Source organism: Homalodisca vitripennis, unplaced genomic scaffold, assembly GCF_021130785.1.
Source record: "Homalodisca vitripennis isolate AUS2020 unplaced genomic scaffold, UT_GWSS_2.1 ScUCBcl_8640;HRSCAF=16828, whole genome shotgun sequence".
NCBI lineage: Eukaryota > Metazoa > Arthropoda > Insecta > Hemiptera > Cicadellidae > Homalodisca > Homalodisca vitripennis.
In genome coordinates, this window is record NW_025784751.1 from 7369 (window position 1) to 22822 (window position 15454).

At 33.1% G+C, this 15454-nt stretch overlaps 2 protein-coding genes across 2 annotated transcripts; one reads left to right on the plus strand and one right to left on the minus strand.

Annotated features, from left to right (window-relative positions):
- Positions 1-391: 391 nt before the first annotated feature.
- Positions 392-3086, minus strand: LOC124374469 (the record flags this gene model as incomplete). Its single annotated transcript, XM_046832677.1, has 2 exons — positions 1805-3086; positions 392-528 (listed from the first exon to the last, which is right to left on the minus strand). Coding segments are annotated over exons 1-2 (1419 nt in total), but the record flags the coding sequence as incomplete, so codon positions are not given.
- Positions 3087-5308: 2222 nt separating this feature from the next.
- LOC124374468 (acanthoscurrin-2-like) lies at positions 5309-12558 on the plus strand. Its single transcript, XM_046832676.1, has 2 exons — positions 5309-5443; positions 12103-12558. Exons 1-2 carry the CDS (start codon positions 5384-5386, stop codon positions 12448-12450), a joined length of 408 nt encoding a protein of 135 aa, XP_046688632.1. The 5' UTR covers positions 5309-5383; the 3' UTR covers positions 12451-12558.
- Positions 12559-15454: the final 2896 nt, after the last annotated feature.

Consider the following 15454-nt stretch of genomic DNA (forward strand, 5'->3'; position numbering starts at 1 on the left):
TTTGGTAAACAACGTTATTAGTTGTATTATTTGGAGCATAAATATAAAGGTTCTTCGGGTTTCCGACTCTTGAGCAAGCGACGTATAATTGACCGTGCGAGAAACATGAGGGTTCCAGATGGATTCCTGCGACGTTAAGTGATTGTCCTTGTGCCTTATTAATCGTCATTGCGAACGCAAGTCGAACGGGGAACTGAAGTCTCTTAAATTCAAATGGCAAGTCGGATGGAATTAAGGGGATGCGAGGGATGAAGACATCTTCCCCGGCAGATGTTCCCGACAAAATCGTTGCTTCAATGATATTTGGATGTAAATTTTTGACGGTTAGTCGAGTGCCGTTGCACAATTTTGGTGGTCGTAAGTTTCTCAACATCATTATCGGTGATCCTACTTTCAAGAGTAATTGATGTGACGGCATTCCTGATGGTTCAAGTGAGTTTAAAAACTCCACAGGGTAGTGTACAGCTTGTTCTGGATCAATGACGGTGTCGATGGACTTGTACGTCGTCACAGCTCCCGGTAGCTTGTCTTGAATAGATATGTTTAGATTAGTTACTTGATCGTTTCGTGGTGCTAGAATCGCTCTTTCTCTAAGCCATCCGTGATTTTTGTAATTAGTGGCAATGTCTTGTAAAACACTGTTAACAAACATCATTGATTGATTCAGCCAAATTGCAGAAGTCCTCTGGAAATGTTATGGAGTAATTGCCTGGCGAATTCATGAAGGTTCCATTTCCAATTTGCAAAAGCCGTTCCGAAAATTCTTGTGAGGCCGCATCACTTTGCAGGCGAACACGCATGTTTGTTGTGAGCGTCAATATCTGAACTCGCCTCCATAAATATGATAACTTGAGACACGCATTAAGTTCATCTGCTGGAGTTCCTCTTGGAATAACAGGAAGAGTTTAACGAAAGTCTCCAGCTAGTAGCAAGAGTGCTCCTCCCATTGTTGCTTCTTGACCCTCAGATCTTGCAGAGTCCTATCCAAAGCCTCAAGAGCTTTTTTGTTTTGCCATCGTGCATTCGTCCCAAATGATAACCTTGCATGTTTTTAGAACAGTGGCTTGTCCAGAATTTTTCTTGATGTTGCAAATTGGCGTATCAGTTGCACAAAAATCCAACGGTAATTTTAGCGCTGAATGCGCAGTTCTTCCTCCTGCCAAAAGAGTTGCGGCTATTCCAGAGGACGCAACAGCAAGTGCGATATCGCCATTCTTTCGCACTTGTGCAAGTATGAGGTTAATGAGGAACGTTTTTCCTGTTCCCCCTGGAGCATCGAGAAAGAATATACCTCCCTTTTGAGTTGAAATTCGATCCATAATTATGTTATATGACGTTTCTTTGCTGTCCTACCAAAAGAGGTACGTTAGTCTCTACAAATCTATGTAGTTCATCTCGATTGTAGTTGGTCTCGCGTACAACATCAGTATCCACTATGTCAATGTCGTCTCTTGGTGGTGAAAGGAGTCCTAATTCCTGAAGAGGTTTGTTGACGATGGACAGACATGTATCTTCGATATTTATTAACGCTTTGTTGTAAAGAATATCTGACATTTGCAAATCGAAGTTGTTCGCAGTTCTACGCAGTTGCAATAAATAATCTTCGCTAAGAGAATCGCGATGTTTTTCCCACAAAGCCATTGGATCGGATGGAGCACAGGTTGTTAAAATAATTGAGAATAGAAGACGCATCTGACAGGGCATAGATATTGCAGCTGCTTCGGACAATGCCGTATCCCAATGTTGATCATCTTCTAGAAGTCCCAATTTCTGGCACCTTGTCGATATGTGGAACAAACCTCACCTTCAACAGTGCGTATATGTTCGAAAGATGTCGGCCCTTTTACAACATGCAAAAGCATTCGCAAGTAAAAACATTCGGCGTTGTTAGGATGTACTGTGTATACTCGGCCTAGAGCATCACTTCTTCTTATCGTTGTTCCAGGTACTTTAACACCTTGTTTCCTTTGATAAAATTGTTTTTTCGATATGTTCCACGTATAGTATTGTGGAACTTCTGGATATAACAGTGTCTTTGCGAACGGGTCTTCGGTGCATAATTTGAAGAAGGCAGTCAAGGTAGTATGTGGCGGATCGGCTGCCAATTGAGCCGCATTCTGGGGTGTAAACGTAATTCTTTGGCCGTTTTCCAGATCCACTGCGAGGTGGACAACTGTGGGATGGCGATCGTGTATTGGAAAACTCAGAATTCTCCAAACTGCCTCATTACTTGAAATGTATCGTCCCATCTGATATAAACTTATTTCATCATTGTCGTTACTGACTCCAAACATTGCCATATCGCTGCCTTTGTTTATATATTTGCATATGTATTTGATCGATTTGACAGAGTTGCAGTATTCTACGTTTATATGTGCCTGGAAGGTTTTTGAAAGCAAGGGAGTGTATGGTACCACCCAACGGTTGTCAATTTGCACTTCTCTTTGTTTGATCTTGCCTACTGCTACATGTCCTCCGTCTTCTGGTTTTCTTCTTTTATACTGTGGATAGCCATCTTGTCCAGTTTGAGTTACGAGCAAAAAAGAGCGTGGATATCTTTTCGTGCACTGTCGATCTTTCATGCAGGAGGATGTAGGATTTAAATTTCCGCAAGGACCGTGAATCATGCTTGAAGTGATTATGTTAAATAAAAGAGGATCTTCTTCTTTGTCTGGTATTTCGGCTGATATAATCTTGTCTATGTGGTCCGGATGAATTTTTTCTTTCAACCAAATGAGAATGTGTGCATGTGGTAAACCTCTTTTTTGCCATTCAATAGTATACATGAAGCATCTAACTTCCCCGTATATTCTCAATTTGACTATTGCATCCATCAGTTTTGTTAGTTTTTGTTTAAAAACTCTTGCTGTCAGATCATGTCTGTCTCCCGCAGTCTGTCCAGGAAGCAGAAGGGACTCAATTTCAACCCATTTTGGATTGCACGTGAAAGTTATAAATAAATCCGGGCGACCGTAACTTCTGACATACGTCATAGCATCTTGTGTATATTCATGCATATGTCTAGGACTGCCGGTAAATGACGAAGGTAAAATGACGATTTTTCCAATATCTTTCTGCATTTGCATCTCTCGATATTGCGTCCCTAAGGTGAATATATTCTTCTGCACGTAGTCTTTTCTGATTCCATCGCAGAAATGATAAACGTTCACTTTCAATTTTTGCATACATGTCCACCAAGAATTGTTGAAACAGTCGTCCGCAACGTAACAGATGATTATGCCCCTCTCTCACCATTATACGATAAGCGTAGTAATTCATTGCTGAAACCTTTTTATTTGTAGCGGCATGTGTCACTGCATCAATCTGATAAATGTTGAAATTGTATCCATCTTCGCCTTCCCAAAAAAGTAACGGGTATTGTATGTGTCACTACTTTGGTTGCCCCAAAAGATGTCATCTGAAAGCAAGAGTTGTACTTTCGTATATCCTGTAGAAAACGTTTAGAGTCGGGAGTTGTTCCGGATGTTAAAGACAAAAGTGGCTCAGGAGGTTCTTGAAGTGGTAGCAGATACACCTTCCCGTTGCTGCAACACATTCCTAGTGCCTCGTTTGGAAATTTCCGTGCATGGCAATGTGGGCAAGTTACATTCATGTGACCGATATTCATTTTTGGGTGTTGATTGTAGTCTGCTGAAGGATCGTAATTAAAAGCTTGTTTATACATGTCATGTTGAAGTCGTGCATCGCCTGATCTGTTTGCAACCGCTCGATTACTTTGCATTCTCAATCTATCATTCAAATTTGATGTTTCTCTTTCTTCTTGCGACAGCATCATTCTTGATGCTGATGTTCGTATTCGATTCAATTCGTTTACCTTTGCGCGCTGGTCGTTGCTTTGATTATTACGAATTCGTTTTGTTGCTATCGCACGTGCGCTGTGACGGCTTAAAGCACTTTTTTTTCTTGGCGGCATTATGTTATTTTCCAATAAAATTCGTCAAAAAACTGCTCAAAGGAATTCTGTAAAAAAAAATGTTGAGAAAAACATTCTTCAAAGAATATTTTACATGAGAAAACAAAAATACTTGCCTATTTTTTTTAAACCTTTTACTGATGGAAAATAACACTGTTCTTGGAAATTGTAAAAAAGATATCAAATCACGTTTATCAAAAATTTTACATTTGTGACACGTTGTAAATGTCAAAAAATGTTTGTTTATATAGAAACGTCAAAAATATTTATGTTTACTTAGTTACTGTCAAAAATAACAACAATTTTTTGTCGCATTATATATGTTTACAAAGAACAGCTGATTAAAAATTTGAAAAGACTCTTTCACTTAATAACATATGTTTGCTGCAATGCATTTCTTACGGGTATTTCTGTAACCAGTGGGGCGGAATCCTGAATCGGGAAAGGGATAAAAAGTATCCTATAACCTTCTACAGATCAAGACGAACAAATTAAAAAAAAATTAGGCGAATCCGTCCAGCCGTTTGTGAGTGATGCTGTTACACACGAACAGTTTCATTTTTATATATATAGATAGAAAACCCGACAAATACAGGTAATAAAGCAGTGGTTTGCTACCTAACTCAGTAATCCTACGTCGAATTAAAATTTTTCTGTTTCGATTTGTAATGACATCTCTAACTAACTATATTGGGGGCTCTTTTGGATATACGAGTATATGACCTGCAAAATGATTTCTTTATCGTATACTAATTCCCAACACCTACAAATCTTAAATCGTGCCTCGCTCACAACGTAGAAGTACTTCACATCACAAAAGTCTTCACTGAGATTGCATGCAATACTTAAAATACTAAATTAAATGTTCCTAATCTTTATAACAAATAAGAGTATTACCTATTGCATGATTAAAATTTTCGTTTATTCCATAAAAGACCAATAACACACCAATAATTCATTCTATAAATATTTCTCAAAATTAAAAGTAATTAATTTTAAACATTAAAATAGTTTGATGTGTGAGTGGCAAAACTTTTAGCAATATTGAGTGATTGTGAACCAGGTATAAAGCAGCTTTCCTGTGAAATTACATAATTGAAAGTGTTATTAATTCCGATATAACTGAAACGCGTGACCCACCTGGATATTTTAACCCTAATAAAGACAGATTTTATTAAAGTATATGGACAAATTAGTTCAATATTTTATGTTTATTATAAAATTCATAGCTTCATGTGGTGAATGCGAACCCTAAGGTCACTTAGAGAACATGGTTAAACCATAAGTAAACTCAGTTATCTTGTGTGTCAGATTGTGTAGCAAAACCGTTTCACGTGGTGAGCTTACCTTGACTAGGTTTTACAATCGTGTGATCACTATTTAAGCTGAACCAACTGCGTTAGACTTCGCTGACAAAGTTACACCGGCACACCCCTCATCTCTAGCAACATGAACCCTTTGTTGAAGTTCGCAGTTTTACTGATCGTCGTGATGCTACTTGTCAGCCAGGTATGCTTTAACAATTTTAATAAACTATATTACTTTATGAGCTAAGGTACTAAAGTTGTACGTGTTGTAGTTGTAGATTGGTAAGGTTAATCTCTCTGCCGCTCTCTAGGCCGTCTTTCTACTTGATGACTGATGTTTCGAAAACGTTTTTAAACAATGAGTATGAAAATTAGCTCGTATATGAAATTCACGGAGCAATATTTAAAAAAATCACAATATTTCTTCTTTGACTTTGAATACTTGATGAAACTTTATTTCTGCATAGAAAAGAATAAGTATTATGAAGATGCATGTCCATACTTGAGACTCGATTGAGCATTAAAGCCTAACAAACATACCTTCTTCTGTCTTCAAGATATGTCAAAAATAAAATTATATATGGTTTTGAAATTTTACATACAATGTCAGCGAGCCATGCTGCGTGACACGTCATGTGGCGTACTCTTTTCCTTGTGTTAAGTAAAATTCATACTGATATAAAGTCGATATGGATTAATATACAACTATACCAAAATATACATTGGGATATTTTATCAACTACACATATTTTATAATAAAATTTAATATTATGTTAATTTTAACCTGACAAGGTTTTTTGCTTCTTCAGCAGTTTCGGTTAGTCGGTAAAACTAGCGTATAGAAAATATATAATTTAGTACTTGTGCATGTCCTTCCATGAGATATGTATGCATAGCCTAATTATTCACATAATTTCATCTTTAAACTGTAAATTTTGCATAGTATTTTTTTTTCCAACATAGAAAAAATGAGTTTCATAATGATGCATGGCCACATCCATAGCATTGAAGCCTATTACTCAGTAGACTGGCAAAACCTCTTTTGTATCTGCATTATTGTGGGGCTGGGGTGTAAAAACTGTTCCTTGGTGATTATCTGTCTGTCCACGGGATATTTTTAGAATGAAATGAACGGCTTGAAATGTTGATCACAACCTTTATCAATCCTTTACGCGACATATGGCGTATGGCGTACTCCAAACTGGTTGTAATAGAATGCTACTGGAAAAATAAAGGAAACTGAAAAAGAAATTTTATCTGTTTTTAAAAGGCCGAGAAAACGTGTATAGTATGTGTCTTGTGCCTGAGAAAAATGTACAATTTGATAAGTTTTATTTTTAAAAATTTAGGCTTAGATTATAAGGAGATAAATTCATGAAAGCTGTCCTGTAACATACGAATACTTACCCAAATAAAAAGGTTCAGTTTTTACAAACTGCATTTGAAAATAAAATTACCCATAAATTATATTCATTGCTGTGCAACATCTAAATTCTTACATTTCACTGTGTTGCTGCCATTTAGATATTAAAATGATAATTATGATGTATATCAAAATTTTTTTATTATTAAATATATTCAAATTATGAAGAACACTACGTATTTTAACATTAGAAGACATCAAGAATGAATTCTCATACCTACAGATTTGGACACAACATCCACTTTAGAAATCATAAAAGTAGTATAAACTGTTAAAAATCTTTGATTTTGTTTCAATTCCGTTCATTTCACTATTCTATGATAATTCTCTGACAATATATTTTAGACGCATTATACAAAACAAATTGTACCAAAGATAAGCTTATGATCATTGCTAATCAGACACTATAAAACGTCGAGACATTAAATATGGTACACAAGCTTATCTTACGTACCCTACAGACATAATAAACAGGATTTTTGTTTATGAGTTCAGGATCCATAACATTGCCCTCTAAATTTAGTAACAATAAATTGGTAATCTGATTGGTAATTGGTTGATTCTGATATTCCATAGTTGAATACCGCGATATATAGCGGTATTAAGGTATCAACTACTCTCAGTTCTAAGTTCTTTTCGCTCCACAGGAATGCAATACAAATATGTGTAAAGTTATGTACAGTTGTAAAGTAGTTCTTTAAAAGATAATAAATAAATTTAATAAAAATGCTTAATGAACATTTGAAAAGTAACGATATTTTATTACGTTAAGTATCCGTTTATGTAATATTATGAATTAAAAACACCATGTAGAAGAAGAGTCATTATGAGAAACCCGTTTTCCAGGCAGATGCCATATTATCAGACGCATATTATTCAGCTGTTTTCGGTCACAGTCCTTTTTTGTAAAAATGTAATACATCTCTTATCATATGAGAAAAATGAAATTTATTTGATTATAAATTTATATAATACATACTTTACATACTTAATTATAACTCCTATTATTTCTTAAAGTTTCTGAGTTGTTATACTAATCAAATACACATAGCTTGAAGTATTACTAAGTGAGTATAATTTAAAAGGTAGAAAAATTCGCTCTCAAATAGTAAATTTAGTTATAAATAGTTAGTATAACTTCGTGTTATCGAATGTATAATGAATTTCTGTACAATATCAAGACCAGTAAAATGCCCGTAATAAGGAAGTTAAATATTCATATTTGTAATTAAAAAGTTTAATTCCGTCAAATACACAGATTTTATTATCAGATATATGTTATTGTGACAAATCCTTCTGTTTTTTTAGAATTCAAAATAGAGGACTGTATCGGTGTTGTTGCTAAATGTACATGGGAATTGTGGTACAAAAAGTTATATATTATCTATAACTCAGAGAATAAATGGGTTACATTTTACATGGTAAAATAGTGATAACTTTATTTTAGAATTTAACATATAACTTTAGATAAATATAAAACACTTCGGCACTGAATTCAGAATGAAAATTCAAGAATACATATTTCGGTATAGGCCCATGATACTGATTTACATATTTTTCGGTATCGGCTTATCCCTAATTAATTGTAGCCTAATAGTGGATAGTAGAATACATATTAATGTTGAAACCTATGCAAGATTAAATAGGTCTACGGTCATAAACTAAAACAAATTTATGACAGTAGAAAATATTAATTGCGACGGGATTATTATTCCCATCTTGTAAGTCTAATTGTAGGCAACGCTGGTCGCCTTTTATCGTGCACTTTTTAGTATTTAGCGAAGCCTTTCTTCCCAGTTTCTGAAGTATAAACGACTTTAAATGAGGTTATATAGAGGGTTGAAATTGGATGTGAAATTTTATGTAAAACTCTACTACCGCTCCAACGGTGAAAATTAAGGCTTTTTAGAGTCTTATTTGAATTATATATGCATGTGATGGGAAGTATAAATTTAGTGGGAATGAGAATAAGAGAAAGAGAATGAGAATAATGAGAATAATGATTTATTCCTTCAAAAAATTACAAAAAACAGTACAAAAATAAAATCTTAGGAATAGCCTAATCACATGTCCAGTAGCGTGATTAGGATTAACAAAATAAAATAAACTTAATATTACTTTTAGAGTTCAGTTTGCATTAAATTACATGCTGGCCACTCTCCGAGGTGCCTGAAACTACAAATGAACTAAAAATAAGAATACAAAAAATATAACCAATATAAAAATAACTACTAATTACTTATCCATATAATGTCAGAATAAAAATTATCTAATATTAACAGTAAAAACAACATAACAATTAGTATCCTCTTTATACAATTCGAATTAAAAGTAAACAAAACAAATTAAAAACATAGCAGCAAACATAGTACATTAAAAACAAATCAACATTATAAACATATAAATAACTTCTGTCAAAGAAAAAATCAATGCGCTATTTAGGCACATTCACTATTACAAAAATGCATGTACATGCATTCAATAACACACAGTACATTATACATTATATGCAATAACCATCTATATACAATTTGGTACATGAAACCAAATTAATTTTTATATAAAATAAACAGTAACTTTTAACCTTAGCTAATGACTCTATTAAAAAATCTAACATCATCTATCTCAATTAGCCAGTCAAATACACTATTACTGAAAAGGTTTAATTTATCTATTGATCTAATATTAATAGGTAATTTATTAAAGAATTTTGGACCTACGTACTGAAAGCATAGTCTAAATATTTCCTTTTTTACTTTTGGTACTTTAAAAATTCTTTTATTTACGTTTCTTGTTCCATATACAAGGAAAGTTGTACCTTCATTGCCACTTCTTCTATAAAACAGTTTCAGCACTTTGTACACATATAAATGTTGAATGGGTAGAGTTCTAATATGTTGGAATAGGGGGAACGAGCTATCTCTGAGTTTTTTTCCTAGCATTATACGCACTATATGATTTTGTGATACTCTAAGATTATCTATTAGACTTCTGTACGCACCTACCCAACAGATTATTCCGTACTGAAGTCTTGACTGGACTAAAGAATAGTAGATGTTTCGCAATAAGAATTTATCACAGAATTGTTTTAAAAAGTAGAATGTTCTTACTGTAGATCGTATTTTGCTGTTCAGCTCCTGAATATGTTTTCCCCAATTCAATTTTTTCATCAATAGTGATTCCTAAATACTTAAAATGACTAACCTGTTCTATAGCTTGGCAGGTACACAGACTAGTTTGCGTACAATCCTGTAGGTGATATGTAAGCGGAATTTCAAAAAGAAAGTCTATAAAGCCGAAATTTATATATTTTATTAATATATATTGTTATTTTGTTTATATATTTTGTTGTGAATATTCAGTTAAGCTTTGTTTCACCTTAATTTTAGTGGATCGTCTCAAATCTGACACTGGTACAGGCAACTTAGATAGCTCTATGAGGTGAGGTGAACTTAGATGAGTTACATTCGTAGGTATTTTGTTTAGTAGGGACAGTAAAACACCGACTAAAACATCTGTGGCACCGTAAGTGAGTCTAAACAGCCGGAAGTAGACACCTATTAACTGAACTAGGCTTTTCAGTCCTAAGCATGCATCCATTCTTTCTTCGTCGAGACAGCAGGACAAGCTCTGCTGAAAATATCTTAAACCAGAAGCACGTGGCAAGGGCTAGAATTAAACGCTCTTTGACTGAAGTTCATTTCCGTGACTATGTCTTAGTATTTTATTGTTTAATGTATCAATGCAGACTCAGCTATGACGACGGAAATATAATTAATTTGAACGCAGAATTGCTCCTCCACGTACAAAACATGATTTAGGAGTCAGGTTAAGCTCTGTCCCTCTAAACCATGTTTCCTAAAATTTAATGTAACTGATATATACCTATAAAATACGAAAAATAGGACTCAATAATATTACATCATATGAGGTTTTACTAATTAATAGCAGGGTTTTAGATTTTGAAAACTGCGTGTGAGGCCGTTCTATAATAAATATGTCTTGAATACAAACTCTTGTGTAAAGAAAGTAGTTTTTAAAAATTCAAATAACAATTTTAGGTAAAAAGACTTGCGTAATATTGCATTGTTTTAATAGTTAATAAAATATAAATTGCCAACTAACTATATCAATAAACTTCTTCATAAATTCATTTTACCAGCTTCTTCTTATTGGAAACTAAATGCTTAATATATGATCAAACACTCCAATAAATGAAAAACTTTTATTTTGTGAGGCCTTTCGTGCTCAAAGGACACATCGTCAGACCCACATAACTGAAATGTATGTGGGTCTGACGATGTGTTCTTTGAGCACGAAAGGCCTCACAAAATAAAAGTTTTTCATTTATTGGAGTGTTTGATCGTATATTAAGCACCTTCATAAATGTATAGAGCATAAGTTTTAAATGTGGTAAAAAACAAATCAGTAAACCATAGTATTAAAATCGTATGCATTAAAATCAAGAATTGGAACCAGAATTCCAAGAACCAATACAGTTCTCCATTCTATCGAATTATTTATTTACTTTCGTTAAATAACAACACAAACTATAAATAACATATTTTGAAAAAATATTATTTGTAAAATATACACGTTGGAATACATTATACATTCCATACGTAGTAAACTCACTTAAAATTATAAAATATGATTTCTTCCAAGTTTTTTATGTTGCAATATCCTATTGAGGCTCGTTTTACAATGTGGAAAAAAATTAAGGCCAATGAATAAAAAAATTTGAATTCATTGAAATTATGACTGTTTCTCCCATGGAAATTTGCACGTTATACAGGTAGTTCTTCAAGTAGTCTAAGAATTTTAGCTCCTGGTACAAAAATTGCATACGGGACAAATAATCATGTTATATAAAATGAGGATATAATAGACGATTTAATAGTGATGATGGAAGATAATAATTATTGTAATGTTACTTACTTTAACATATTTTGGCGTGTTCCCCAAAAAATACAAATTTTATGAAGATATAATTGTGTTCTGAGTATCTGAAAAAACAAAGTTTTATTTGTTTTTCAAACTGTTGGTTATATATTTCATTGTAGTTCACAGACAAACAAATCTACAAAATCTGTTTATAAAATAGACCAGAATCCATTAGTATTGTACTATCAAGAAATCAAGTCATAGATTGCCTAATTTGAACTTGTATGGGCGAAGCGGCGACGGTACACTAGAATTTATACAATAGTACTTATTTACTTCATATAAATTGTCAGATTTCTAATAGTTGCACCTCAATACAATATATTTCTACATGACCTCAAACTCATCCATTGCAAGTCCTCCCTTATTATATACACATCAAAGGGTAATAAATTATCAATTAACATTTATGTTACACCATGTAAACAACAATGCATCTTAAAAAGAATAAAAATGTAAGTTTTTATTTATTATTTAATAAAAATGTTCTACAGGGTAAATGTCGGAGTCTTCCAGCCCCCCAAGATAGTGCACCTGTCATCGGTGGTGGTGATCTTACAGGAGGTGTCCTTGGCGGTGATCTTCTAGAAGGCGTCCTTGGTGGTGATCTTCTAGAAGGCATCCTTGGAGACGAAGGTCTTCTAGGAGGCGTCCTTGGTGGTGATCTTCTAGGAGGTGTCCTTGGTGGTGATCTTCTAGGAGGCGTCCTTGGTGGTGATCTTCTAGAAGGCGTCCTTGGTGGTGATCTTATAGGAGGTGATCTTTCATTTATAATTGTTGCGTTGTCTATACAATACATTTGCAACACATATCAAGAAATTTTAAATCTAAATAGGTTTTAAAAGTTGTCTTCATAGCTTATTATCGAATATTTCTGTCTGTTAAAAGAATTTAGTATCAATACGAACACTGAATGTTTTTAATATAGCATATGTTATTTAAAAAACCTATTTCATGAATTTTAATGACCACATTGTTTTGTTATGTGTTAATGATCACAGTTTTGACTCCAGTATTTTTATTTATCTACAGGCTAAAACAATATATAAAAAACCAAATAGTACATTAGAAGCGTACTATGACGGATAATATAATAAGTTTGTATAGCAGAAAATATTTGTTTAATTTCTGATTGCTACTGCTTAAAAATTTATTTTTTTCAGACTTTTCCAATATATTTGGGAAATATGTATACAATATAAGTTGTTTTTAATATTTTAATTGTATTATTGAAATGTTTTCAAATATATAATTTGTTCCAATAACATAAGTAAAAACATAATTTTTTTATAATGTAAGGAATTTAACTATTACTGTCGAATTCATTATGAGAAATAAACATTTAAATTTAGAAAAATGTTTTTATGTCATTTAATTTTTACTCCTTAACAATATCTTATAATTTCATCGTACAAACAATGTTTTCCTATTATTTTGCATGATGTTTAAAATAATGTAAAGCCATGCATTTACGTGTTTAAATACTTGTTACAATTGTAAAACATTATCAAGCGGATGCCAAAAGACGTTTCAAAGGTACTCCAAAAATAGTTACCTCCGCTTCTGCTATTTAAACATAATTTTACCTAAATTATGAATTATACAGATGTTCTCAATCAATTTCATATTATTTGTATATTTTGGTAATTATTATTGAAAAAAACACACACACTCACATTGGACATTTGCTTGGTTAAGTGTTAACTATCAAAACAATAAGTTAACTTTTATAATGTAGAATTTGTGTGTGTGTGTGTGTGTGTTTTGTTCCTCTTCTTTGCCTCCCAGTAATTATTAGCATAAAATCATCAACCTATACGCCAAAAAAGCCAACTTAAGAGAATAGAACAATATAAGGTCGAAACTTGAATTCTACAGGTATTTACATTCTCCTACGTGACAGAAGCTGGATGAAGTCCAGGTATCCATCCCTACAAATTGCCAATCAATAACAACGGATCTAAATTTGATAAAAATAAGTTTGAATAACGTATTGGGATGCGTTTCGGTGACAGACATTGTTTGTGATTACCAATACATCGGAAATACTTGGTGGTGTACATCTCTTACCTTCGTGGGTAATGGACATTTTGAAATAGATTTCTTACTGATGTGGATTTTGAGTGGGGTCAGAATACCACTGGAATAATGTAACTGTGAAACGGAATCCCAGATATAGCGTTAATTAGTTGAATATTACCCTGTGCGTATATTTGTAGTGGGATTAACCCGATTTTTATGTTACAGAATGAAGAATTGTTACAATTATTTATAAGGCTATTTTTATATTTATAAACGTATACACGGTACGCGGTATTCTTTAGTTTCTGATTTATTTATATCCTGTTCTGTTTTGGCTTATTAATAACTTATAAGTTTTTTTTTAAATACTGTATTCATTTTATTTTATTTATTCCCAGTAAATGATAATAACGTTTAATGTGATGTTCCGATGACTACAGTCTTTTCATAATCATTTATAAGGCAAGGATTAAGAATTATTATAAATAAAACTATCTTTTTATATATTTTCTTTAGGGCAACTTCTTTGAAATAGAGTTTAATTTTAAATAAATATGAACCGAATTTTGAAACTAAATTAACTATTAGAAATAGTCACATTGGCCGAGATAAAGGGAGCTTATCTTGCACAAATTTCCATCCTCACCCTCGGCACCCCAAGCTATCTTTTTTAACGGCTACTTCTTTGGGAGACTTCTACCGGTACGTGGGCCCCCCGCGTAGACACTCGGCTCTCGGACCGTGTGAACGGTTTTGGAAATACTATGCAAATTCTTCCCATTGGAATAGTAATAGTGGTTAATTCAATAAGGAAACGCATCATATTTTCTCAAGTTGAAACAAAAATCGAATAGCTAGGATATTTCTTTCTTTGAATTATTAATCCCTTCTCCTTCGATATCCTGTTTTCATTAAAATAGTAAAGTATTGATAAAATCACTGATTGCATCAACCGCAGACAAACAGACTCCGGTGACCAAACCCCAAATCTATAAAGCTCTATTAACTCCCTAATGTACATGGGTGGATTCTGTACCTCTTAACACAGCCCTACTCTTTCCGATCGGCCTCACACTGGCCGCCAAGCTTCTAAGTTCTCTTACATATATTGGGGGTACACACTAACAGATAAAACTCTGGTATTCTTTAGGCTCGTAATATGGACAAAGTAGTTTTGAACACAATTAGAACCATTCCATAACAACATAACTTTAATTCTTTATAAACTATTAACTATTTAAAAAGACTATAACCAACAATGCAAATTGGATTTGGATTGATTTTTCGCATAACTATATGTTTGCTTTACTATATGTATTGGTTGATTTAGCCTTAAAATATTTTTCTTTAAAATTGCTTAATTTAAGTAATAATAGATATGCATACTTTTATTTAGTAAATGATACTCATCCAGTAAGTTATTATGACCAGGTTACCATTAATTAAAGTTCTAAGGTCCTGCCATCTACATAAGCTAGAGTGGATTAACACTGAACTCTAATGTCTAAATAAAATGTTGTAGAATTTCTCTAATCTTCTCTATAAATACAGCAGTCTGTCATCATGGCTTAATCTGTTTTATACGCGTGGGAATTTAATAACCAAATAGAATAATACGATCTTTGTTTGGCAGTAATGCCTTTTAATCTAATTACTTATTTATTGAATATAAGGTACAAGTAAATTGACCATGTGTACTCTCAACTTAATAATGAAATAACTGCAAAGTATAAATGAGTAAATGTATGAATAAATTTATTTCCTTACTTGGTTTATATTTTTACACAACGTAATATAAAGTTTCTTGGAAATAGCCTAAGTCAT

Excerpts from the sequence above, each read along its gene's own strand:
- LOC124374468 (XM_046832676.1), top strand. The coding sequence starts at position 5,384 with ATGAACCCTTTGTTGAAGTTCGCAGTTTTACTGATCGTCGTGATGCTA. Across the intron at positions 5,444-12,102 it reads TGATGCTACTTGTCAGCCAG|GGTAAATGTCGGAGTCTTCC; the intron begins GTATGCTTTAAC and ends AATGTTCTACAG.